The 27,052-nt window shown below is 36.9% G+C and overlaps 1 protein-coding gene and 2 long non-coding RNA genes across 3 annotated transcripts in view; 1 reads left to right on the plus strand and 2 right to left on the minus strand.

Moving 5' to 3' along the window:
- The window catches only part of LOC135083391 (structural maintenance of chromosomes protein 4), a 49,316-nt gene that overhangs the window by 2,173 nt on the left and 20,091 nt on the right, over window positions 1-27,052 (plus strand). Inside the window, exons 3-9 of the mRNA XM_063978134.1 lie at window positions 22,886-23,062; window positions 23,523-23,627; window positions 23,878-24,065; window positions 25,067-25,207; window positions 25,535-25,703; window positions 26,092-26,204; window positions 26,671-26,883. Of these exons, the coding sequence (XP_063834204.1) occupies window positions 22,886-23,062; window positions 23,523-23,627; window positions 23,878-24,065; window positions 25,067-25,207; window positions 25,535-25,703; window positions 26,092-26,204; window positions 26,671-26,883 (1,106 nt within the window). The remainder of the gene's footprint in view (window positions 1-22,885; window positions 23,063-23,522; window positions 23,628-23,877; window positions 24,066-25,066; window positions 25,208-25,534; window positions 25,704-26,091; window positions 26,205-26,670; window positions 26,884-27,052) is intronic.
- On the minus strand, window positions 898-8,018 carry LOC135083393 (uncharacterized). The gene is made up of 2 exons (XR_010259592.1): window positions 7,569-8,018; window positions 898-1,373 (listed from the first exon to the last, which is right to left on the minus strand). It is a non-coding gene; the product is annotated as an uncharacterized LOC135083393 (long non-coding RNA).
- LOC135083394 (uncharacterized) lies at window positions 11,143-15,013 on the minus strand. Its single transcript, XR_010259593.1, has 2 exons — window positions 14,750-15,013; window positions 11,143-11,669 (listed from the first exon to the last, which is right to left on the minus strand). It is a non-coding gene; the product is annotated as an uncharacterized LOC135083394 (long non-coding RNA).

Genomic DNA, 27,052 nt, shown 5'->3' on the forward strand with positions numbered 1-27,052 from the left:
ATTTTACACTACGCTTCTAGTCCCAAACTAAGCAAAGCTTGTACTATGGGTACTAGACAACGGATATAAACATACTTAAATACTTTTTTTTGTAAATACATACATATTATACATAGTAACACCCAGGGCGTCCACTGCTGAACATAGGCCCCCACCAATAATTTATTTCCATATTGACCAGTTGGTAACAGCCTGCATCCAGCACTTTCCTGCTACCTTTGAGGTCGTCAGACCTTGTGGGTGGATATCCCACGCTGCGTTGCTGGTACGTGGCTTCCACTCCAGAAGGCAATTTTTTTTTAATTTGAGCCTTGCATACTATGTACTATGAACTGACGGCCGATGGGGCAGAAAGGTTCTGGAATGAAGGCCGCGCACCGGAAAACGCAGCGTGGGACGTCCACCTACAAGGTGGACCGACGACATCGTTAAGGTAGCAGGGAAGCGCTGGACGCAGGCCGCTACCAATCGATCAACATGGAAAGCATTGGGGGAGGCCTATGTTCAGCAGTGACTGTGGACGTCCTATGGCTGAAATGATGATGATGATGATGATGATACTATTATGTGCCCTGCCCATTGCTACTTCAGATTGGTAATAAGTCGGGTTATGTCAGCGACTAGACTTTACGAATCTTCTTATTTCTGATTCGATAGCATAGCCCTCTCCATACCACAAAATAGACAAATGGAAAATCTACAGTAGGAATTGCTACATTATCTCACCTACGTTCACCCATCGACCTCCATCGCCTACATTAAGGTTAAGGTTAATTTGAGAAAGAGGAGAGGAAACTTACCTGTATCTATCGCAATGTAATTCGAGTTACGTGAGAATCGACACATCGGGTCAGGTTAATGAATTTTTATTTATACGCATTCAACAATAAAACAAAAAACTATAAATACATATACTTTAATTCAACAATTATTTTAAACCCCATAAATAGGTAAAAAAAATAAAAAATGAACATAAATACAATATATTTTTAATACATAAAAATAAATATAGATCACGAACATTTCATGTTCTTTTTATAATTTAATCAATTTAACTGCCTAATAGGCAGGGCTTCCCGCGCCTTGTGGGCCGCCTGCAATTATTATTGACCCCGGGGAAGGTGTGGGAGGGGGAGGATAATGGGACACACAGGGTCCTTTGTACAGTACAAATATACCGCCAACACCTTGGCTATGGTCGCAGCCCAACTCGCATTTGTTGGGGTAGGTCTTGTAGTTGCTTCCACACAACGGTTCATATGGTAATAGACGTGGCGAAGGACAACCGCACGCATGCATTGGACTCGGCGGCGTCGGTGGCGGTGGCGGTGGATAGTAGGCAAAGCCACAGGCCAGGCCTATAGTGGTCACCACTGAAAAAGAAAGAAAGATTGTGGTCAAATACCTGCCTTGTTATGCATAAAAAAAGAAAAAAATTATTTGACAACTAAATAATACACATAAACACATCAAAACAATGGAAAAAATGTTTCAAAGAAATGCAATGCCCACTCAATTATTATTACTGACGGGATTGCTACCATGTACCTTAATTTTGAGTTTCCAACAGTGCCGAAATATCGGAAACTCAAAATTAAGGTACATGGTATCAGTGGCGTAACTATACCGTTCGAGGCCCGTGGCAAATTCATCGAATGGGCCCTCCCACTTTCCCAATATACAGGGTGTTTGGCGCATCGTGTGCCAAAATGATTTGGCGGATAGAATGGGTCATTTCCTATATTTTCAGCCCCCATAACACGTTCCATGTCAGGCGGCTACTTTTATATTAAGTTTTTAGTAATTTCACCAAAATACCCAAATCGCATCATTTAATTTCGATTTAAAAAAAAAATACTAAGCGTAGCCTCAAAGTAAATATTTTGTTTTGACGTGCATTGATATAGGGTTGCATCAAATCTAAAGTTACTGGCAAATATCATCTAGTTTTTTTTTAATTCAGCTTTGAACTTTTCCGAAAAGTTAAAAATGGACTGAACATTTAAGTTTACATGGCTATAAAATTTTTTTTAAAAGAGATAGCGATCTTCGGATTTTATCAAAACTTCTCTAGTCTATCCCCATTCAAACGGTATACTAATCTTGTTTAAATAATAACAACAACTTCACAAATTCCCTAAATTAGTGCATTGACTCTATTCGGACTGATTTGCGAAATTTGTGTTTATAGCCCCTTTTTGTGTGAATAACACGTTAAATACCTACAGGTAAAAATATTTATCTTATGCAATGTAAAAACTTTTTCCCTATCGTTTTTCAACGTGGATTTCTTGAAATTAAAGACGAAAATAATTATTTTCATCGTTTATTAATTATTACAAATTTTGTTCAAAATGTCCGCCTCGGCAACGTATACACTCACGACATCTTCGACTGTTGTCGTATGCAGCCTCATTTCTCTTTTTATTACTATAAAGGCGTTTTCTATTCGTTGTTGTAGTTCTTCTAATGTTTGAACTTCCGTTACGTACACCAGTTCATTACCTCGTCCCCAGACGTAAAAATCTAACGGAGTTAGGTCTGGGGAACGTGCAGGCCACTGTATAGGGCCAGTCTAAATTAGAAGAAGATGTCGTTACTTAGTGTGTTGCCGAGGCGGACATTTTGAACAAAATTTGTAATAATTAATAAACGATCAAAATAATTATTTTCGTCTTTAATTTCAAGAAATCCACATTGAAAAACGATAGAGAAAAGGTTTTTTACATTGCATAAGATGAATATTTTTTACCTGTAAGTATTTAACGTGTTATTCACACAAAAAGGGGCTATAAACACAAATTTCGCAAATCAGTCCGAATAGAGTCAATGCACTAATTTAGGGAATTTGTGAAGTTGTTGTTATTATTTAAACAAGATTAGTATACCGTTTGAATGGGGATAGACTAGAGAAGTTTTGATAAAATCCGAAGATCGCTATCTCTTTTAAAAAAAAAATTATAGCCATGTAAACTTAAATGTTCAGTCCATTTTTAACTTTTCGGAAAAGTTCAAAGCTGAATTAAAAAAAAACTAGATGATATTTGCCAGTAACTTTAGATTTGATGCAACCCTATATCAATGCACGTCAAAACAAAATATTTACTTTGAGGCTACGCTTAGTATTTTTTTTTTAAATAGAAATTAAATGATGCGATTTGGGTATTTTGGTGAAATTACTAAAAAACTTAATATAAAAGTAGCCGCCTGACATGGAACGTGTTATGGGGGCTGAAAATATAGGAAATGACCCATTCTATCCGCCAAATCATTTTGGCACACGATGCGCCAAACACCCTGTATAAAGAAGCTGAACCAACAACAATAGTATTTTTTATTTTATAATATTTATTTATACACTTTTATTTGTAAAAGTTAACTAATAAATCACTACGTGAAGTAGGTACATACAAACTTTATAATTATAATTTCTTGATTTTATAATTATTCACTTTTAATTAAAGGTACCTATTGAACTGAAATCACATTTTTATTTAAGTAGGTACACAATTTTAATTATTAAAATTCCTTTCTTCGGACTTTCTGTTCAGCAAAAGTGTTAATGACATCATCAAAGTTCAAATTTCGGGCCATAGAATTTTCGATGGATAGAATAGCCAAATTGCTTAACCTTTCTTGTCCCATAGAATTTCTTAAATAAGTTTTTATCAATTTCATTTTTGAAAATGATCGCTCGGCACTAGCCGTAGTTACAGGAATGGTGAGAAATAGCAGAAATGCAGTGCACACTTCAGGAAAGCTTGAAGATATAAAATGATTCTTTATTATTAATAAGTCAGCAAGTTCTCTTATAGAAGATGACCTTTCTATTTCGTGTTTAAAAGAGGATCGAAAACTGAGAATTTCTTTGGAAAACGACATAGATATATCATTTTTATATAAATGGACAAATGCTAAAGCCTTTTCCAATAAATCAGTATCATTCAAGTTTTGCAAAGTGGCAGGCTGCAAGACACTAAAATTGGAAACAATTTCATTCATTCCAAGGAAACGCGATCTAAGTTGATTAATGATGATGTCTAATACACGATAGAATACGTTCACTTTAAACAAGCTTTCAGGATCTTGGAGACGTTCATCCTCACAAATTTCATCAAAATGACGTTTCACTTTTCTCTGACGAGTTTTAGGAAATTCAGGGTTTATAGACCATTTAACTGCAATACTATTTGCTTTCGTTTTTAAATCTTCAAATTCATGTCGATACTTTTCAAGTTCTTCTAGACAGACTTGCAAACGCTTTGAAGCATTTGAAAGATCGATGGCTTTAGATTGAAGTGCTTTAGAAGCCGCGTCTATGGTTTGTAAGACTTTGCAATGGAAAACCAGCAACATAATAAAATTGTAGTTCTCTACCTTCTTCTTTAGCAAGATAGCTTCATTTCTCTCATCTGATTTGGAATTTAATAAAATGGTTTCTGTTAGCGCTTTTTGAACATCAACAAATCGAACCTTTAAAGCAAACATGGCATCAAAGCGTCCTGCCCATCTAGTTGGATTCATTGTTTTTAATGTTACTGAATTTGATGATACAACGGTTTCTCCTTTTTTGTTGTCAGATATAAAACTAGATAATATATTCCATCGTCTAATACTATGGCCAAAAAAATTATAAATTTGTTGCACAGTTTCGAATAATGTTTGTATTTCTATGACCTCTTTTACTGCATCATTTACTACCAAGTTTAAATTATGAGCAGCACAATGGACATACACTGCATTTGGCTCTATATCTCTTATGAGTTTTTGAACTCCGCCATAAGTACCTTTCATGGTATTAGCTCCATCGTACCCTTGTCCACGGCACTTATTCAGAGAAATACTTTTGTCATTTATGGATTTTATTATCTGCTTGGACATTGCTAAGGCAGTTTGATCCTTAACCTCATGAAATCCTAAAAATGACTCTTTAATTACGAGCGCCTTTGGAGTTCCAGTTTCATCTTTCTCGATTACACAGTAACGGTAAAGTTCACACAATTGATCTGTTTTGGAAATTTCTTGAGTAGTATCAAACAAAATGGAATAAAACGGTGCGGTGACTATTTCATTTACCAGAGCATTTTCCACTTTTTGAACCAGAACAGCAATGAGCTCATTTTTTATCTTTGGACTTAAGTATTTAATCTGGCCCTTAGGTTTGCTTAGCAACTCTTGTAAAATAGGATCGTATTTGGCTAATAACTCAACAATACTCAAAAAATTTCCTTTTGGACCAGAATCGTTGCCATATACCGTTTCTTTATGGCCACGAAAAGCTAAATTACAGGTTGAAAGTGTCAGAGTAACATCAAAGAGTCTAGTGATTACCTGGGGCCAAAAATTTTTTTCTCTCTTGATAATGGACTCTTGCTTTTCATCTAGTGTTCCATGTAACTGCCACTGTCGATGTACAAAACAAGAATGCAAAATGTTCTTTCGATGTCTCATGTCTTTCTATGGCTTCCACAATATGTTTCCAATCATCATAGCCTTCCATCCAAATATTTTGTATATTTTTAGATGCCCTATTTGCGAATAACCAACATGGTTCACAATATGCTTTTTGAAGCAATAGAGAATAGGACAGCCATGTGCGTTCTAACTTTACGCCAGATTTAGAAACAGTGTAATAATATTTATCTAAAAAAAGATCTATTGTTACTATCCCTTAAAAAGGGGCCTTTTGGTTTACAGTGTCCGTTCTCGATCACAAACCGTTTTACTTGATCATTGAGTTCTTAAAGTTACCTTTATCAGTAACATGCGGTAAAGATTTTAATTTTTCTATGTCTGTGTCTATGGCAACATAAAAGTGTGGCAAATTTTCTTAAGAACTTTCAACTGATGACGTATCATTATAATTGAACTCTGTTAGTAAAATCAGAGACAGTCATAACATAACACTTTAATGTAAAAAAGAGACAAAATAATAAACGCATCAATAACATTGTGGTCGGGGAATACTAAATCCTTCGGGGAATTCCCAGATCGTAATTTATGTAACGTTTTACGGCTCTGGCAATTAACTTATTGGCTTAAATTTACGATCGTCAATAATTTTTACAATTTTCTACTAGATTCCAAAAAATATTTTTTAGCGCATTGTATTGAGAAAAAAAGCGCTGAAGAGTTTAGAATTGCGCTATCTAGCGAGAAATGCACTATAACGGCAACACTGTTTTTAATGCCGGCAGTATACCTACCTAGTCTCAGCGAGACATGCCCAGTGAATATAAATGTAAACCAATATACACATTTTTGAGGTATGTTTGTCCACACATGTTTCCAAAATTATTACGAGTAATTGGATTTTGAACATTCTTTCTAAAACTGGGTTAAATTTTTTTTTACCAATGCATTGAAAGTTTAATACCTAGGTAGGTATATTTTTTTTAGTTGTGTATGCAACTAAGAAGGTAACAAATAAATTAAAGACAAAACTTTTTTTTACTTAAGTAGTATGTGTAATAATAAATGTTGGGAATTGAGATTTCCTCTGACCGGGGGCCCCTTCGGGCTGGGGGCCCGTGGCATTTTGCCGACTTGCCACCCTATAGTTACGCCACTGCATGGTATAGTCACTATACACTATACTATAGTGTATAGCAATCCCGTCAGTAATAATAATTATGTTAGTGACCATGAAAGTTTAAAACAATACAGGGTGTTGATTTCAATCCTCGCCATATTTATTTAGGTGATCTATCCTGACTTAAATAAACGCATTATCCACCAAAAAAGTTTTGGAAACGAAAGTGGAATTTTTAGCAAATATTTTCCGTGCGAAATTAACTGTACTGTGGCTCGCAATACTGCAATAGTTTACACTACGGCACCATCAAGCTACGCGGATCGCTCGCTTATCATGTCGGATAACCTACTGAAGGAAGCCACGTAAAGTAGGTAGTGTAAATAGGTATTTTTCTTTGACTAACTAAAGTTAAAGTTAGATTTTTTTTTGTTGTCAATTTTTTTACTGATTCGTGATCAGAATAAGCTACTTAATCAACTCCCTAAATATGCCCACCCTGTATAATGCCCACTCAGTATCATCTTGACAGTTGATATGTTACTGCCAAGTGCCAAGACACTGGCTTTCAGTGAGTGCCTTGTACGCAGCGGCAAAAAGAATCTTAAAACATTATAAAATAAAAAAAAGATTAAAAATAAATTCAAATTAATTAAAATTCACAATAAAATAATCAATAAATAAATAAATATCCTTGGATATTTTACACTGCGTAAATAAATATCCTTGTACTATGCGTACTTGACAACGGATATAAACATACTTTTCAATAATCCAGCGGTCAACGGATAATATGTTATTGCTTTTTGTTTTCAGCCCGGTTTCCACCATGGCGGGGCAGAGCGAATAAGTGTTTTCAATAACCAATCAATTTTCTTCCACTTCTCTCGCCGCCGCCGCTGTCAAATTCTATAGAAAAATTAGTCCGCCCTACGCTTCTCCGCTCCGCCTTGGTGTAAACCAGGCCTTACACTGCAGAGCCCTGTCTCCTGTAATATACAAACATAAAGTATAAAGTTATCTTTTGCATACTTACATAAAAAGCAGGATAATAGTTTCATTGTGTCCAGTTTAGAAACTGAGCCTGTTGATATTTCTCTCCACTTTTATATTGACGGTTGAACTCATTTTCAAGTAGGTATATCAAATTGATTGTAATGCCTTAGGTATGGTGTAACAGCATCTAATTCATAAATCATTTTCTTTAATCATTTAAAGTTTCAACTTAATATTTATCGCAATCCGCAGTAATATTACCACTCATTTCATCTCATTTCAAAACCCTTATTGTGCCCTTATCTAATTTTGTACTTACAAGTACAAATGCCGTAGCCAAATGGCAAAAAGCGGAACCCTTATAGATTCGTCATGTCTGTCTGTCCGTCCGTATGTCACAGCCATTTTTTTCCGAAACTATAAGAGCTATACTGTTGAAACTTGGTAGGTAGATCTATTCTGTGAACCGCATTAAGATTTTAATGCAAAAATAAAAAAATATAATAAATATTGGGGGCTCCCCATACTCCTAAACGAAACGGCGGAAACTTATCGGGTTTGGTTTCGTTGGATTTTTCTTTTCGAGCACTGTAGTGCTAGATGATGTCCAATTGTCCAGGTTCCTGAATCTGATGATGAAGTCGGGCGGTGGCTGTGCCTGTATGCACATAATTTAATCATTATCTATCTTAATCACCTTCACAGCATCTGATAATTAAGTGGTAAATCTGCTGACACAGGAATTAGGAACTCCTAAACGAAACGGCGGAGATTCATCGAGTTTGGGTTCGTTGGATTTGTCTTTTCGAGCACTTTAGTGCTAGATGAAGTCCAGGGTGCTGATAGCAACACAGCGGCCCTGACGACTTGTCTAGGAGCTGAAAGGTGGCATGAAAACGACATCCTCATCGAGTTTGGGCTTGTTATTGATGAGAACTTCACTCCAGTATGGCAACCAGTCTGATGATAGAGCTGAAAGGTGGCCAATAACCATAACAACTCCGCAATAAAACAACCCAAACTCGATGGGAGTTTGGTCTCGTTTAATTCGTATTGACGAGAACTTAAATCCTATATGATAACCAGGGTGTTATGATGGAGCTAGAAGGTGGCCATCGCAATTCCGCACTACAACGACGCTACCCCATCGACTTTCAATCTTATATGGTAACTAAGTCTGATGAAGGAGAAGGTGGCCATAGGAACTCCGCAATAAAGCGACACAACTTTGTCGAGTTTGGGCTCATTTGATTCGTCTTGATGACTACGTTGGCCTAGATAATATCCGTATGTAACTATTATGGGAAATAATGTTCGTTCTATTAAGTACTAGCGGCCGCCCGCGACTTCGTACGCGTGGATCCCGTTTTACCCCCTTCATCTATCTTACGCGGTTTAGATTTTTTCATACAAATGTTTTTTCCCGCTAACTCCCGTTCCCGTTGGAATTTTGCAATATCCTGTTGTAACTAAGCTTTAAGTTTACTAAGGTACCTGCATGCCAAATTTCAAGAGTCTATCTTACGCGGTTTAGATTTTTTCATACAAATGTTTTTTCCCACTAACTCCCGTTCCCATGGGAATTTTGCAATATCCTGTTGTAACTAAGCTTTAAGTTCACTAAGGTACCTGCATGCCAAATTTCAAGCGTCTAACTTAAGCGGTTTAGATTTTTCGTACAAAAGGATTTTCCCGCTAATTCCCGGTCCCGTGGGAATTCCTAAGTATCCTATAACCTGCCCAGGAGTATGAAGAATAATTGTACCAAGTTTCGTTAAAATCCGTCAAGTAGTTTTTGTTTCTATAAGGAACATACAGACAGACAGACAGACAGACAGACAGACAAAAATTTTACTGATTGCATTTTTGGCATCAGTATCGATCACTAATCACCCCCTGATAGTTATTTTGAAAATATATTTCATGTACAGAATTGACCTCTCTACAGATTTATTATAAGTATAGATGAATGTGGTTTTGCCAAGTACCTCTTAATATCGGGGCAAGCTTTAATCTTTAGCTTCAAGTAATGTAATAAATTGATGTGTTTGAAAGAATTTATATTTTATTTTATTATTTTTAGAGCATTAAAAGATTGCTTTAAAAGAATCTTTATTGAATGACTTATTTCGCAGTTTAAACTGAAATTGAAAACATAAACGCCTAGAAAGTTTCTTAAGTTTTCCTTTGCTTTGCCAAGTTTAGTGATTGGAAACAGCGAATTTTGATACGATTTATTTTAAGTGTTGATGATGGCCACCAAGAGTAGGTACTAGTTAGCTAGAACTACGTATTTATGTGCTTTAGTACCAGTGTTTAGTAATAATTATGATTTACTGTTTAACTTACGCCTTATGACTTACATTGTGTCGTATTTATGTACCTGATTGTACCTATAAAGCTACTTAATGCAGCTACTTTTCTGATTATCTAGTTACTAAACTTACCTAAGTCCTATGACTTATCTTATTGTGTTTTGTTTATGTAAGTAAGGGTCTTACTACATTTGCCTAAGTAAATGTCTGTTGTTGTACCTAATATTTACTCTGGTTATGGCAACATTAAATAATAAGCTTAGATTAATAAAACCTAGATGGATAGTCTTCATACAAACGCTTCGTCAAGAGTGAGGCAAAAATCTTATGTCATTAGTGTCAATTTTGTTGGGGAGTGTAGACAGTGAAGGCGATTTTCCCGAAAGTAGGGAAATTTTTAATACGTTTTTAATAATTTTATAATTAACAAAAACAAAACGCATCATGTACTTACTTATTTATTGAATTCAAAGTACCTACCTAATAACAATAAGATAAATCGACTTAAAAGTCTCGATTTCATAAAAAAGGAAGTGTATTTGTGCGGCGAACAATTGGGAAATAAATTTTCTTGTTACTGGTATCATTCCCGTATTTAATTTTTGAAAGCCAAATTCAAGCAAAATACGCGTCGAATCGTAGTACTTACTTATGAAATGTAACACTGGTCACTTTCTTTTGTTTTTCTGATGTATTTTAGACACCCTTTCACAGCACAAACCGTTTTAATAATTAAAATTCGTCGGACGTGTTTACCAATTTTTCACTTTGACAGTTCATGTGACGTTTACGGGTAAGCCGTGCCGGCTCCCTAAAAACTGCCTCACCTTTCGTGCACTGACTATCTATCTAGGTTTTATTAATCTAAGATAATAAGTAAATCCGGGTGCGCGTAGGTAACAAGTAATATCGCGCGCGCCTAGAACTTTTCGAACTAGCCATTAGCTAGATGCGGCCCGATGATTGGCCGGAGGCCTCTAGCCTGATTGATTAGAAGCCTCTAGCGGCCCACCAGAGCCGCCAGTCGTCGAACTCTCACCATCTGCGAACGTACTTGTGCGCACACCCGGACGCGCCTCATTTTCAATACACCTACCTGGATTTTAATTTCATTTCATCTATCACCTACGTTCACCCATCGACCTCCATCGCCTACATTAAGGTTAAGGTTAATTTGAGAAAGAGGAGAGGAAACCTACCTGTATCTAACGCAATATAATTCGAGTTACGTTAGAATCGACACATCGGGTCAGGTTAATGAATTTTTATTTATACGCTTTCAACAATAAAACAAAAAAAAACTATAAATACATATACTTTAATTCAACAATTATTTTAAACCCCATAAATATGTAAAAAAAATTGCACAGCGCCATAAAATATAAAACTAAGCTATGCATAGGTACTTTAAAACAAAAAATGAACATAAATACAATATATTTTTAATACATAAAAATAAATATAGATCACGAACATTTCATGTTCTTTTTATAATTTAATCAATTTAACTGCCTAATAGGCAGGGCTTCCCGCGGTTTGTGGGCTCCCAATTGGTATTGACCCCGGGAAAGGTGGGGGAGGGGGAGGATAATGGGACACACAGGGTCCTTTGTACAGTACAAATATACCGCCAACACCTTGGCTATGGTCGCAGCCCAACTCGCATTTGTTGGGGTAGGTCTTGTAGTTGCTTCCACACAACGGCTCATATGGTAATAGATGTGCCGGAGTACAACTGCACAAAGGCGCTGGACTCGGCGGCGGTGGCGGTGGCGGTGGCGCTGGATAGTAGGCAAAGCCACAGGCCAGGCCTATGGTGGTCACCACTGAAAAAGAAAGAAAGATTGTGGTCAAATACCTGCCTTGTTATGCATAAAAAAAAGAAAAAAAAAAATTTGACAACTAAATAATACATAAACAACATCAAAACAATGGAAAAAATCCAACAGTGCCAAAATATCGGAAACTCAAAATTAAGGTATGTACAGTCGCGGAATGAAAAGGTTCGTCACCTTAGTGTCGGTTTTCGCTTGCACTAGGTACTGTAAGAGTCAAACCTGCCAACATAACAGTGCAAGAAACAGTGCTGCTAACATTTAAATAAATATGACGTTTACTAACGAATAGGTTTTGCTTTCAGTGAGTTTACGTTAGGTGAGCTCGCTAGCGAGTACGTCAAAAAATTCTATGAAGATTTTATTTCCTGAAAGTAGCCGCTAGGGGCGCTGCACAATATGTCATACATTTAATGTCATTTTTTTACGCAGTCGCTAGCGAGCACACCTAACGTAAACTCATGGTAAGCACACTGTTGGGAGCTCAATTCTCGAGATTGTCGACAAGTATGTCTACCTCGGACAAACGATTCAGCTAGGTAGGTCCAATTTCGAGAAGGAGGTCAATCGTCGAATCCAACTCGGCTGGGCAGCGTTCGGGAAACTACGCAACATCTTTTCGTCCAAATTACCTCAATGCCTGAAGACTAGAGTGTATAACCAATGTGTGTTACCAGTGATAACTTATGGCTCGGAAACGTGGCCTCTCACTATAGGCCTTATACAGAAGCTCAAAGTTGCACAGCGTGCTATGGAGAGGGCTATGCTTGGTATTTCTTTGCGAGATCGAATCAGAAATGAGGAGATCCGTAAACGAACCAAAGTCGCTGACATAGCCCGACGTATTAGCAAGCTGAAGTGGCAATGGGCAGGGCACATAGTACGCAGAACTGACGGCCGATGGGGCAGAAAGGTTCTGGAATGGAGGCCGCGTACCGGAAAACGCAGCGTGAGACGTCCACCTACAAGGTGGACCGACGACATCGTAAACGCAGGCCGCTACCAATCGATCAACATGGAAAGCATTGGGGGAGGCCTATGTTCAGCAGTGGACGTCCTGTGGCTGAAATAATGAGGTTTTGCTTGTTTAATTTTCTATCCCATCAGTGCAATGCAATGATGATATTGACCAATTGACAATAGTTTTTTTTATTTAAAAGAAATAATAATGGCAGGTTGAACCAACAAGAAGGTTTTAGTTTATCAATCATAATAATCTTCTTGACAAGATAAATCGTCAAACAACTTTGATCTGAATAATTTTGAACTTTACTGACGAACAGTTAAAGATTATTTTCTCTAACTCGAGATTATTCTGTAACTTAGTTTCAAAAGGTAATAATGTGCTCGCGATTCGTTGAAGGAATCAATTTGAAAACTGACGAACCTTTTCATTCCGTGACTGTACATGGTTGGTATAGCAATCCCGCCTAATAATAATTATGTTAGTGACCATGAAAGTTTAAAACAATATAATGCCCACTCAGTATCATCTTGACAGTTGATATGTTACTGCCAAGTGCCAAGACACTGGCTTTCAGTGAGTGCCGTGTACGCAGCGGCAAAAAGAATCTTAAAACAGTATAAAATAAAAAAAAAGAATAAAAATAAATTCAAATTAATTAAAATTCAAAATGAAATAATAAATAAATAAATATCCTTGGATATTTTACACTGCGTAAATAAATATCCTTGTACTATGCGTACTTGACAACGGATATACATACTTTTCAATAAAATCCAGCTGTCAATAATATGTTATTGCTTTTTGTTTTTAGCCCGGTTTCCACCATGGCGAGGCAGAGCGGATAAGTGTTTTCAATAACCAATCAATTTTCTTCCACTTCTCCTCGCCGCACTATGGATCGAAATTGCGATTTATGGACATAGCGATTTTTTTCACAATTTCTATTTGAAAAAATTACCTATCGATAGGTTACTTTATTCTGATGAATAAATGCTGCACAAGTTTTTCTCTAAAACTTCTGAACGGGCAACTTTGTGCGCGCGCTGTTAGTGTAGGATTATAGTCAACAAGCCATAGATCAAGGCTCAAGTAGATTCAAAGCAAAATCTGTCAAGACTTAGTCGAAATCGACCACTTTATGTTTTACTAGCTTTCCGCCCGCGGCTTCGCCCGCGTGGAATTTTGTCTGTCACAGAAAAACTTTATCGCGCGCGTCCCTGTTTCAAAAACCGGGATAAAAACTATCCTATGTTCTTTCCCGGGACTCAAACTATCTCTATGCCAAATTTCATCAAAATCGGTTGCGAGGTTTAAGCGGGAAAGCGTAACAGACAGACAGACAGACAGAGTTACTTTCGCATTTATAATATCAGTTGGGATTTTTTCCAGCCAAACTATTGGTTTTAGAGAAAAACGTTTCATAATATTTATTAATCAGAATAACATACTCTATCGATAGGTATTTTTTTCAAACAGAAATTGTGAAAAAAATATCGCTGATTTTATTCCTTTTAATTTTATTAAAATGCATTTTTAGCAGTAATTTAAGGTTAATTCACATTATTAACGTATAGAGTCTTTATATTTTCGTTAAATCTTTAAAGATATTCCAAAAAAAAGTCACTTTTACTTACTTTTTTAAAAAATTTCAGAACCTCATAACTTATGAACGGGCAACTTTGGGCGCGCGCTGATTACGTAGGATTATAGTCAACAAGCCATAAAACAAGGCTCAAGTAGTTTCAAAGCAAGATCTGTCAAGGCTTAGTCGAAATCGACCACTTTATGTTTCATTCCATACAACGAAAATGGAAAATATTTTTTTCCAGCCAAACTATTGGTTTTAGAGAAAAACTTGTGCAGCATTTATTCATCAGAATAACGTAACCTATCGATAGGTAATTTTTTCAAATAGAAATTGTGAAAAAAATCGCTATGTCCAAAAATCGCAATTTCGATCCATAGTGCGCCGCCGCCGCTGTCAAATTCTATAGAAAAATTAGTCCGCCCTACGCTTCTCCGCTCCGCCTTGGTGTAAACCAGGCCTTACACTGCAGAGCCCTGTCTCCTGTAATATACAAACATAAAGTATAAAGTTACTTACATAAGAAGCAGGATAATAGTTTCATTGTGTCCAGTTTAGAAATTGAGGCTGTTGATATTTCTCTCCACTTTTATATTGACGGTTGAACTCATTTTCAAGTAGGTATATCAAATTGATTGTAATGCATGTCATAGATATGGTGTAACGGCACCTAATATTGCTTTTAATCATTTAGAGTTCAAACACATATTATTTATGCCCGGATTCTACTAAGGCGGAGCATAACGGAGCGGAGCAGTGTTTTGAATAACTAATCAGATTTAATTACTTCCACATCTCCATCTCTTCTCCGCTCCGCACAGTTCCGCAACGTGCCACGCCGCTGCTGCTGTCAAATTCTATAGAAAAATTCGTCAGCCCAACACTTCTCCGCTATTCTCCGCTCCGCTCCGCCTTAGTGGAAACCGGACCTTATGCAGCAATAATTCTGCAGTTTCGTTTGGGTGGATTTTACATTCGAAATTCCTGATTTCAAAATATGCTTGAAAGTTATTTTTGAACGTTGAAAACCTACTTTGTCGGGTGTCAAGTCATATTTTTAGGTCAGATAGTTTGGACTTAGCTGCTTCAAAGCGACTTACTTACCTGGGATGATTAACGGTCATATTATTTTAAAGGTGAAAATACACAGAACCCACTGCACGCAAGTAACACTCGTATTTGAAGTATGAATATTATGCAATAACCGTGACGTATTATTATGAAAACTATAAACATTTTAATTTTAAAATAACTAAATCGTAATGCAGTCTTGATGAATTCTGCAGTCGACAGTACATCAAAAATGTTTTTTTTTTTGCAAAATAACACATAATATTATTAACTGTATACGTGTCACAGTGTTTATGTCCTTTACACTTCCTTAAAAGGACTAAATTCTCTCATTTTTTATTATTTATTGTTTTTGGGGATTAAATTTTATTTTGTATTTAGTAAAAGATAATGGAACTATTCCCATCTCTTGTTTCCATTGTTCCAACTTCTGTGTAGCCAGGATCTACAGCTTTACTGCCAATAAAAACAAAACCAGGGAAGGCCAAGTTTGTCCCCGGGAAAGTTTAACCAAAGGGTAAAGGGTAACAAGAATATCAGTGACTAGCGGCCGCCCGCGACTTCGTACGCGTGGATCCCGTTTTACCCCCTTCATCTATCTTACGCGGTTTAGATTTTTTTCATACAAATGTTTGTTCCCGCTAACTCCCGTTCCCGTTGGAATTTTGCAATATCCTATTGTAACTAAGCTTTAAGTTTACTAAGGTACCGGCATGCCAAATTTCGAGCGTCTAACTTAGGCGGTTTAGATTTTTCATACAAAAGGATTTTCCCGCTCCTACCCGTTCCCGTGGGAATTTCGGGAATTCCTTTCTTTGTGCACCTCTACGGTACCTAAGCTACGTCCCTTCCAAATTTCAAGTGCCTACGTTTAGCCGTTTAGGCTGTGCGTTGATATTATGTCCGTCAGTCAGTCAGTTTCTCCTTTTATATATTTAGATTTAATTTGGTATAAGATTACACCTATCAAAATCCATTCACTAGTTTTTGTATGAAAGAGGGACAGAACAAACATCCTCACAAACTTTCACATTTATAAATATTTGTAGGGTAGACTATAGAAGAAAATCAAACCAAATTAATATTAATTTCAAAATGTTTCCATTTAATGATGCAAAGTTTTCAAGTATGAATGACAATATCAGCGAAGGAATATCGAAGAATGAAATTCATAAACAAGCTGGATTTCTATGTGGTCTAGGGTAGACTTATTTTCCTGTACTAAAACCATAAGGTTCCTTGAAACCTCCCGGGCGTGGGTAGTAAACAGTGTCTTGTGTACGTCCTTTAGGCACGCATGGTCCGTAATACAGCACGTATAAACCATCGTAGTCGTGGTCACATCGCATAGAACACTCGTTCAAGTAGGTCTTGTAGTTGCTCGCGCATAGAGTATTGTCGATGGGGTAGCAGCCACATAAACCACCCTTCTTAGGGTTGGGTGGTAATTGCCTGGCAGGTAGCACGGGTAGTATTGGCCTGACCTGTGGCTGGGGTGGTAATTGCCTGACGTTCGGCATGGGTGGTATTGGCCTGAGCTGTGCCAGGGCAATTGTTACGGACACTGAAATGAGGATTGACTCGTTATTTGGGCCTTGTAAAATACTACCCGTTCGCGCTAAGTTTGCCGGTCCGTGGAATGCGCGTCCCCTCCCCCAACCGTGATTAAACGCAATTAATGTGTCTTATTTTACGCAAAAACACATTTTTTATCAATAATAATAAATAAATAATATTTTAAATATAGTTTGTTAAAGTTATACCTAGACGCTTTTCTTCGAGTGACGTCATATCGTCAGCGGCAAACTTATCGCGAACGGATAGTAGGAAGGTGTTGTGGCAAATGCCACGTACTTATTTGCGTCATCATCCGCTCATTAATCTCCACTGCAGGAAGACAAACTATTCAAATTCACTAGAGACAAATGGAGAATTTGTGTGTCTGGAGTGGAGGCTACGTACTGGAAAGTGCAGCGTAGGACGTTCACCCACAAGGTGGAGCGAAGACCTCATAAATGTAGCAGGAAGGCGCTGGATGCAGGCCGGTACCAATCGGCCTTTGTGGGAATCATTGGGGTAGGCCTATGTTCAGCAGTGGACGTCCTATGGCTGAAATGATGATGTTGATGATTGAGGAGGATTTAGCCTACATGCGATCCTCCCCCATAAGAGCGATCGTTTGTTCGTTTCAGCACAGAATAATAATAAGTACCTACTACGTACAGAAGTTTTACTTCGCGAAGGTATTTAAAAAAATGTATGCTCAATGTCATTAACAATATGGTGTAATTTATCTTGTCTCAAGAGTCAAGCACCATTTTGTTGACAAACGTCAGTGATCGGTACTGCGCCGAAGCTTTAGGGCTGACTTCGGTACAATGATGTGACGTGAGGTGCCAAACTGTAGAAAATGGCGGAGGAAATACATGATTTAGCATGAATTATCATGAATAATATTAACTACTTATTTACCTCTCAGTGTCTTCAGGCAACTTAAAAAAGTACATTCTGTGTTTTTGTTATTATTTAGGCAGTTAAATACTGCACAGTATTTAGTACACCATTTTCTTTTTTTTCCATCATACACAAGAATACGCGTGCGTGAGTCAATGCTCGCTCCTCGCTCGTATCGTAATCCTGTAGGGGGCCATCGTGCGTGTCTTGTTTTCGATGTAAACTCGCGGAGATGAACAGGCCTGGTTTCAGCCAAATAAGGTCTTTGTGCAGCAGTGGGCTGGACAAAAGCCTCCCCATAGATTTCTACAACGACCAGTTCGCGCTGCTGGCATCCAGGTACCTTTGCCAAACTGTCGATCTACCTAGTTGAAGGCCTGTCCACACTATGTCTTTCTGGTCGCGGTGGTAAGGGAGATCCTAAGCGAGTAAATACCAATTCCTCCCCACCTTGGCCAGATGAGATGGGTTGGGGAGGAGTTAGTATTTATGGATAACTTGGCCAAAATATATCACTTTTTTTCATGCATAAAATCATCGACAGAGAATCCCTTTTTTGTTCAGGGGAAGGAAAAAAAGAACAGGAAATAGGACCACTTGTTTAAAAAAACTGGCAACATTACAGTAACTTACCTAGCAGCAGGAATACACACTTCATTGTAGGCACTGTTTATGACTGTGTAATAACCATAATATGACCCAGCTGTCATATTTATATTGATGCATAATAAGCTAATTTGTTAGTGAAACTAATTGATTTCAAAATGCGTGCTATTAAAGTTGACTAAACTGCTAGTAACTTTGATTTAAACTTCAATATTTAATGGAAATCATCATGTACCTTTTAGTAACTAATTTCACGCCTTGGTATGACGTTATTTTTAAATCTATAAAAAATACCTTTTTTTCCAACTACATAACACAGTACACAGTTAATACTGTAAATCCTTTCTTTCAATGTTTAAATTAAATCAGGTCAAATCAAAATGAATCAAATAAATATATTATATTTATTATAAATTAATTTATTTCAAATAATATACATAGTTATAATTATACCGAATAAGGTAAAGGCTTCTTGAATTTCAGTTCAGTTTTGAGTCAGTAAAATGTTATTTTAGCTGAAATAAAAATCTAAAAAAAAAAAACAATAAATAATAATCCATTATTGGCTGTAGTTTTTTGAATAAAGAAAAATAATATAACCAACGAAACAAAAATGTGAAAAATTGTCTAAAAATGGCCTTCATAGTAATAAAAAAATTGAATAAATTGCTATTTATTGATGATTTATAGTTTTCTGATAGATGCAAACATCAGGGCTGTCAGGGCTCTCCAACACGTCTGGCCAGTCTATTAAATTGATGATTTATTCTAAACTAAATGACCTGCAGGGCCAGGTGCAAGCTGCGATATAATCTTATCGACGATTTTATCGATTTTAGACGATAAGCATTTTAGAAATGTTTCCTGGTAAAAAGCAAGAGTTTGAATTAGCACATCAGTTAACTTATCCGTAAACCGGTGCAGGCGATGGATACGGGGAAGGAGGGTAAACTGGTGTGACAATAGGCGCTGGGTAAGGGGAAGGAGGGTACACCGGTGTGACGTCAGGTTTTGGATACGGGGAAGGGGGGTAAACTGGTGTGACAATTGGCGCTGGGTACGGGGAAGGAGGGTACACCGGTGTGACGTCAGGTTTTGGATACGGGGAAGGAGGGTAAACTGGTGTGACAATAGGCGCTGGATACGGGGAAGGAGGGTAAACCGGTGTGACAATAGGCGCTGGAGGTGGCGGGGGAATTTTGTCAAGCGATGTCACAGTTGGTGCTTCCACTGGATCGGGCTTGCCGCATTCGCCATTATAAATAACTCGCAAAGATCTATCATCGCAATTCATTTCACACTTGTTTGGATATGTTTTGTAGTTGGTCGCACAGACCGGCGCGTACAATTTTATGCATCCGCAAAACTCGTCTCGTTCGCCGGCTGCCATTGCCGTAATAGTCACTGAAAAAGTAAAATTTAATGTTTATAATTTAAGTTGTATGTAGTATAAATAGCTGGATCTACCAACATTTCGGGGAAACTTGTTTTTTTAAACATAAAGTGGCGTGCGAGCTAGGCAGGTTTTTCTAAATATTTAACGTTGGTTGAACGTTAAGTGTTACGGGCCCTAGTTAAGAAAGGATCCTTAAAATTCCATAAAAATACTTTTAATCCTCTGTATGGATTTGTCAAATCCACATTATGTTATGGAAATTTCTATTTTTTTATAGACAATAAGAAAATTGGATCGGGCCAAAATAGCACTGGTGGCAGAAAAGGGCTACTACTAAAAATATACTCACAAATAAATATAAGTAATTTCTTCATTTTGGATTTTACTTGGCGTAAATTTTAATGTTTCTATTGGTTTTTACGAACGTGTGATGTATTTAAACACATTTTTTAATGGAGCGGCACGGATCGATTAATATGGGTATCATGATAAGGAGAAATATTAAATTATTTCTAAAAATAAGAATGGTGGTAGTGCTATCGCCAAGTTAAAACTTTCTCGGACGGAAGTTATTCCGTATTCCGGCATATTAACTATGTTAATACTAGTTACTAAGTATGCCATAATAAAAAAAAAACTATTGGACAAGTATAAGTCGCGCAGCATGAGTTAAGGCGATCAACACAATAAAGGTCTGTATAGATGAACTACACTGAACCATTCCACCTGTGACATTAACTGTGGGGCGCCACCGTCAATACCGGATCGGTTCCAATTTTTGCCACGTTGGAAAACACTGAAATGTCATTTTGCAGTTAGGGCGCTGCCAGCGCTGCCATCAATGCATTGAAATTTTCTTCATCATTATAAGAAAACTTGGCCTGTTAACTACAATTGATATACTCAACCACGTTAAATAACTTAACGTCATGTTGACAGATGAAATATAGTTATTACAGTAGCATGAAGGAATACTATTACAATTTCTTGTTTATTTCACTTTTTCAATTCCTACCAATATAACAATAGTAAAAATATTTAAAAACTAGCTTTATATTTAATGGAAAGTAAGGTAGGTTAATTAAAATAAGTAAAAAAATTCCAATGCAAAATAAGTATGTTTATTCAAAAGCATTTATTACAAATCATTACATAATATAATAGAAATCCAGAAATAGGTACACGAAAAACATCATCAAGACGGTTTACATGTACGTAGGTATGTAGCAAAATGACATTTTAACTGAAAATAAAATTTAACACAAATTATAGACTACAAACAAAAGTAAAATTGTGTGTGCTCTAAAAAGGGCCTTACATACTAGTAAATATAAATAAATACGTGGATTGTTATTTATTTATTAACAGTTTTCTGACTCGTATAACATTTTACATTAGGCGTCCTTGTTATAAAAGGGCTGAAACTCATACCCCCCTGCCCCCTTACTAATAAAAATTACACGCTCGTTGAACAGTGTTTAAAAGTGACGTCACTTTAAAACAGTGTTCAATAAGCGTGTAACTTTTTATTGGTAACGGGGTAACTCATCGGAGAATACTGATGTGTAAATTCATGCTGTTAAATAACGGAGAGTGGGTGAGTTTCCGCCGGTATACGGTATAATATCAGGGGTGGGGAATACCGGTACCACATTCGGTGTGGGGTATACCGGTACAATAGGCGCGGGGTCTGGGAAGGGGTATACCGGTACCACATTAGGAATGGGAGGCGGGATGGGGTATACCGGTGTGGGAAGCAGTTCAACGGGCTCGCCGCATTTGCCCTTATACAGAACTTGCAAAAATCTATTTTCGCATCTCATTTCACACTCGTTAGCGTACGTTTTAAAGTTGGACGCGCAAACCCGGCTAAGTATAAGTGGGCAGATGCATGAATTCTTGGCGGCAGCTGCCAGAGCTGTGATGGACACTGAAACATTATGAAGTCATTTGAAATTTTTTAAACATTTAACGCTGGCAACCCTGGAACAGGTGGGCGTGGCTTTGAGGCGTGAACACACCCCTAACGGTTTCCCTCAACACGCAAGGACAAGAAAAAGAAGCCCCATTATTCAAAAATATACTCACAAATAAATATAAGTAAATTCTTCATTTTGGATTGGACTCGATGTAAAATTTTCTATAGGTTTTCTCGAACTTGTGATGTATTTAAACACATTTTCAACGAAGTGGCACGGATTGATTATGGTATCATGATAAGGAAAAGAATTAAATTAAGTATTTATAAAACGAAGACCTGTGGTAGTGCGATCGCCAAGTGCGAAAATTTTCGCACTATGCCATTTATTTATTTATTGGGCCATCAACATGAGATACAGCCATTTAAAAAACCTTTTGGACGAGTACTTAGTGGCAAATACACAAACTAATTTACATTACAAAATACTTCTACCATGTACCTACTCTACTTTATACATAAGTTATTTCATACTTTTATTTTTATGTTAAAGGACAATAAATATTTTTTATTCATTTTCAAAATGTGTGGGAGTACACGGAAAGAATACGTTGTTTTATTGTTGGTGAAGTTCCTTGCAGTAAAGTTTCAATTTTCTTACTTATAAAAACTTAGCTTATTCAACTACAATTAAAATATTTAACCATGTTAAATAACTAAACCTTATGTTGAAAGATGAAATATAGTTGTTAAAGCAGCATGAAGTGATTATATTACAACTACAATTTCTTGTTTATTGGATGTTTTTATTGGTCTCATGATATAACCCATCAAGTGAAACACTTGCGCTGTAAATGTAACCCTTATTCCACAGAGAATACAATCACCTGAAGTCATCGTCATCATCATTTCAGCTACAGGACGTCTGTCGTCCGCTGCTGAACATAGACTTCCCCCAATGATTTCCATATCGCCCGATTGGTAGCGGTCTGCATCTACAGCGTTCCTTTATGAGGTCGTCGGTCCACCTTGTGAGTGGACGTCCTACGTGCTTGTCTCATACTTACACGTCCCGAATATTTCTTGGCACTTACTATGAGTTAGTTGGTGATGAGAATAAAACACCTCAAGAATCTCAGCTTATTAAAATACATACGTATTTGTTTGTTTCTATTTCTATTATTTAGCTAATGATTTATTTTTCTTCTAGGAAGGAGAAGAATTCACAGTGGTCCCTAACAGCGAGATTGTGGTATCAAGATCAGCGTCCAAAGACAACTCTTCATACTACACCCTGAATGGAAGAAGAGTGCAGTTCAAAGAAGTGGCCAAAATGCTCAGATCCCATGGAATCGATTTAGACCACAACAGGTTTCTTATTCTTCAGGTATGTATCACTAATAGGAAAGTCGAATCTTGGGACTTGTACAGCCAACAGCACATCAGAATATACATTTTCGTTGCAAATAACTCTTATTAGAACTACTTATGATCCAACAGTGTTTAGCTTGACGTGCTATAGTCTGTTGTAGCGACTAGACAATAGAAAAATATGAAGTTTATGACTCCGGGTATAAATGCTCGTGCACATCACTTTATTTAGCACTACCTAAGGCATTTGACAAAGTAATTCTCATAAATAAAGTACCTACCTATGATGAATTACAAATTCAGCTATCTGTTTATGATCACACATAAAATATCATTGTGTACATAACTTACGCAAATAATTTAATTCCTTCAAATTACTTACATTGATAGGAGTACCGCAAGGTAGTATTTTAAGGCCTTTTGTATTTGATGTTATGTTTAATATTTGTTAATAGGTTTTAATATGTCGTTTCCAGGGCGAAGTGGAACAAATTGCTATGATGAAGCCGAAAGCGGTGACTGAACACGAATCTGGTATGCTGGAGTACTTGGAAGATATTATAGGAACGTCAAGATATAAGGTACCTTTACCTCTCTACCTTACTTAGTTTTGAAAGAAAGAAAGAAAAATATTTATTTTGTACTAAAATAGAATAATTCATGTCTTACCACTTATTTAATGGAATTTCCTTGCTATAAGCCTAATTTGCCCAACCAGGTTTAGAAGCCTTAGGATGGGAATAGCTGGCAGTCTCGGACAGCAATAATAATACTAAGCGAACTATGTCGACTTTCTTTTCCTTCCAAAGTAAACTTAATTTTAAATTGCAGGAACCCATAGAAAAACTATCTGTAAAAGTGGAGGAGTACACAGAAATGCGCAAAGAGAAGTTAAACAGAGTCCGTCTTGTTGAGCAAGAGAAACAGAAGTTGGAACAACCTATGAGGGAAGCGGTCGAACAAATGACGCTTACTAATACTGCGTTGAGGACTAGAAACATGTTGCTGCAGAAATACATGTAAGAATATTTTTATTACTATAGAGCAAAAGAGAGAGAAAATGACGAACAAGACAAGTAATCTCATCAATACGGCGTTGTAAACTTGGCTACTATAGTTTGTTAGCAACTGGTGAGCTCAAACGATTGAAGGCTGGTAGGTATTAGTATCCCTGTTAGATAAGTAGATAAAGTTGCTAAAAGAAGAGCGTTAGAATTAGAAAGCAGAATTTTTTTATGCATATCAAGCCAGGTATTTGACCGCAATCGCACCTGGTGTTAAGTGAGATGCAGTCTAGGATCTCACTTAACACCAGGTGCGATTGGTGCCTACTCTCCTTCGCCTTGAAAAGGCCGGGATTATTTCAGGAAAGACAGCAGCAGGCAGCGAATTCCAGTCCCTAGCAGTTCACATAATAAAAGAGTTATCGAACTTCTTTTTAGGGTTCCGTAGCCAAATGGCAAAAAACGGAACCCTTATAGATTCGTCATGTCTGTCTGTCCGTCCGTCCGTCTGTCCGTCCGTATGTCACAGCCATTTTTTTCCGAAACTATAAGAGATATACTGTTGAAACTTGGTAGGTAAATGTATTCTGTGAACCGCATTAAGATTTTGTTGCAAAAATAAAAAAATAATAATAAATATTGGGGGCTCCCCATACTGAGAACTGAAACTCAAAAATTTTTTTTCATTAAACACATACTTGTGGGTTGTCTATGGATAGGTCTTTAAAAATGATATCGAGGTTTCTAAAATACTTTTTTTCTAAACCGAATAGTTTGCGTGACAGACGCTTCCAAAGTGGAAAAAAGTTGGTCCCCCCCCCCCCCCTCTAACTTCTAAAATAATAAAATGAAAAATCTAAAAAAACATATGATGTACATTACTATAAAAACTACCAACGAAAATTGTTTTGAACGAGATCTAGTAAGTTAAACGCACTTCGTTTTGTCGCGCCCTCTGAAGCATAGCGTAATCTTATTTTCTTATGGTAGTATTAACCTCTTGCGCATAATTTCAGACATGAAACAAACAAAATAATTGAAGGTAAAGAGAAGGAGATGCAAGAGCTAAAAGAAAACCTCGCTAAAATAGATGAGAAACTGAACACAATCAAGGAAGACTTACAAGAAAAGACAGCAGTTCTGAAAACTGGGAGCCAGTAAGTATCATCTCATCATCATCCTTCTTCTAAGCACTGGCCCATTTATTGTCCCGAAGCAGTTGTAGGGTTAATACTTATCCGCTTTGTACTGGAGGGAAGTAGAACCTTAACTTCGAACTCCTCCCATGTTCTTCTGATTAATTTTGTTGCGGGCAATGACATTTTAACTTTCCCCCAAGTCAAACTTGATCTTCACGGGTTGGGTTTTTATTAACGGTCAAGCTGTAGATCCTTATTTTTTTTAAGACATCCACGGGAAAGTTAGGTGGTCCTATTTTATTTCCAGAAGCACACATTATATCGTTTTTAATTTATTTTTTCTAGAAAGTACGACAAACTCCAGAAGAAAAAAGAAGAAATCGCCGAGAAGTTGCAAGGATGCAAAAAGAAGACAGTAACCGTGCAAGCAGACATCACACAGTCTAATAAGAAGAAGAAGAACTTAGACCAACTTCTAGAACAAGAAAAAGGAAAACTGATCGATTTGGAATTGGTAAGTTGCTTTTTCTATTGGTTTTAACTCTGGTATCAGAATACAACCCGATCGAGCTAACTGCGCACCTAGCTGTAATACGGAGAAGTATTCCAGCGAGGTGCGCACTCGCACAAATCAAATCTTTTATTCAATACTTAGACCCTTCCCAGGGCGCTTATACACGTCCCAAATATAGTTTGCTCTACCACCACTTCGGGACAAATATCAGAATAAGTGGTGGAAGAAACTCAAGTCGCCTTTATCAACCTCTTTTTCAAATAGATACAGCAAATACATTAATCAAGATATTATTATGTAATAAGTGCGAGCTAGAGAGGTAAAGTCCACGCACTCTTGTCATTTAAATAATCATTTACTTTATAGTATCTTTATTTTATTTCGTCAGATTCCAGAGAAAAATAAAAGGGAAATCGAAGACTGTGAAAAGCTGTTGGTCAAACATCAGGAAAACAAGGAAAAAGCTCAGGAGGAATTGCAGACTGTTATGGCGGGAGTAAGGTATGGTTTACATTAGAGTTTTGTTGTAAAATAATATGGAATATCAGCTGTTATATTTTATAATTCCATATTTATATGTTCGTCTGTCAACTGCCTAACTAAAATACTTGCTGTTGAATGGATAATATTGGTACTTAATTTGTTAGAGTTATATCACGTTTTATTTCACAAAAAGCTTTTAAGAAAACTCTTAATTTTTTTTTTACAAAATTTCTTACACGTCAATCGACGTTTGCAAAATATAAAGTGGCAATTTATTGCTAAAGTTTTGTATGGCCAAAGGATATTTAATTAGTTTTTTAAAAATATTTTTTTTAATAAAGAATCCACAGTAATGCAAGTACATATTCGCGTTTAATTACTTGTTTGCTTTATCCAGTATATTGCAGCATTTTAGTTCCAAAACCTATATTATATTTAAGCTATTTTTTGTAAGACATACTAAACATAACAATATTTTTTCCAGATCAAAAACCCAAGGCTTGCAAGAAACCAAGGACAAACTGCAAGCAAAGCTGATGGACCTCAAAAAGATAGTGGACGAAGCGAACAAGGAATACAAACTAGCGGAGTCTGAGCTCAAAATATACTTGAGCACAGAACAGAAGGAGGCAGAAAAGTTGGAGAATATGAGAGAAGCTTATGAGAAGGCCGCTAAAGATTTGGATGAGAAGAAGACGTAAGTTTAGTGCAGTAGAGTCTATTATTGCTTGATAGGTTGAAACTTTTCATATTCCTGATTAAATATCTCGATCAGAACAAAGCATATCTATTACCTAAGTCTGTCGCCATAACAACAATGTTAACAGCATTGTTGTGTTCCAGCAGTTAGAGGTAAGATAGCCAGT

Source organism: Ostrinia nubilalis, chromosome 23 (genome assembly GCF_963855985.1).
Source record: "Ostrinia nubilalis chromosome 23, ilOstNubi1.1, whole genome shotgun sequence".
Lineage (NCBI taxonomy): Eukaryota > Metazoa > Arthropoda > Insecta > Lepidoptera > Crambidae > Ostrinia > Ostrinia nubilalis.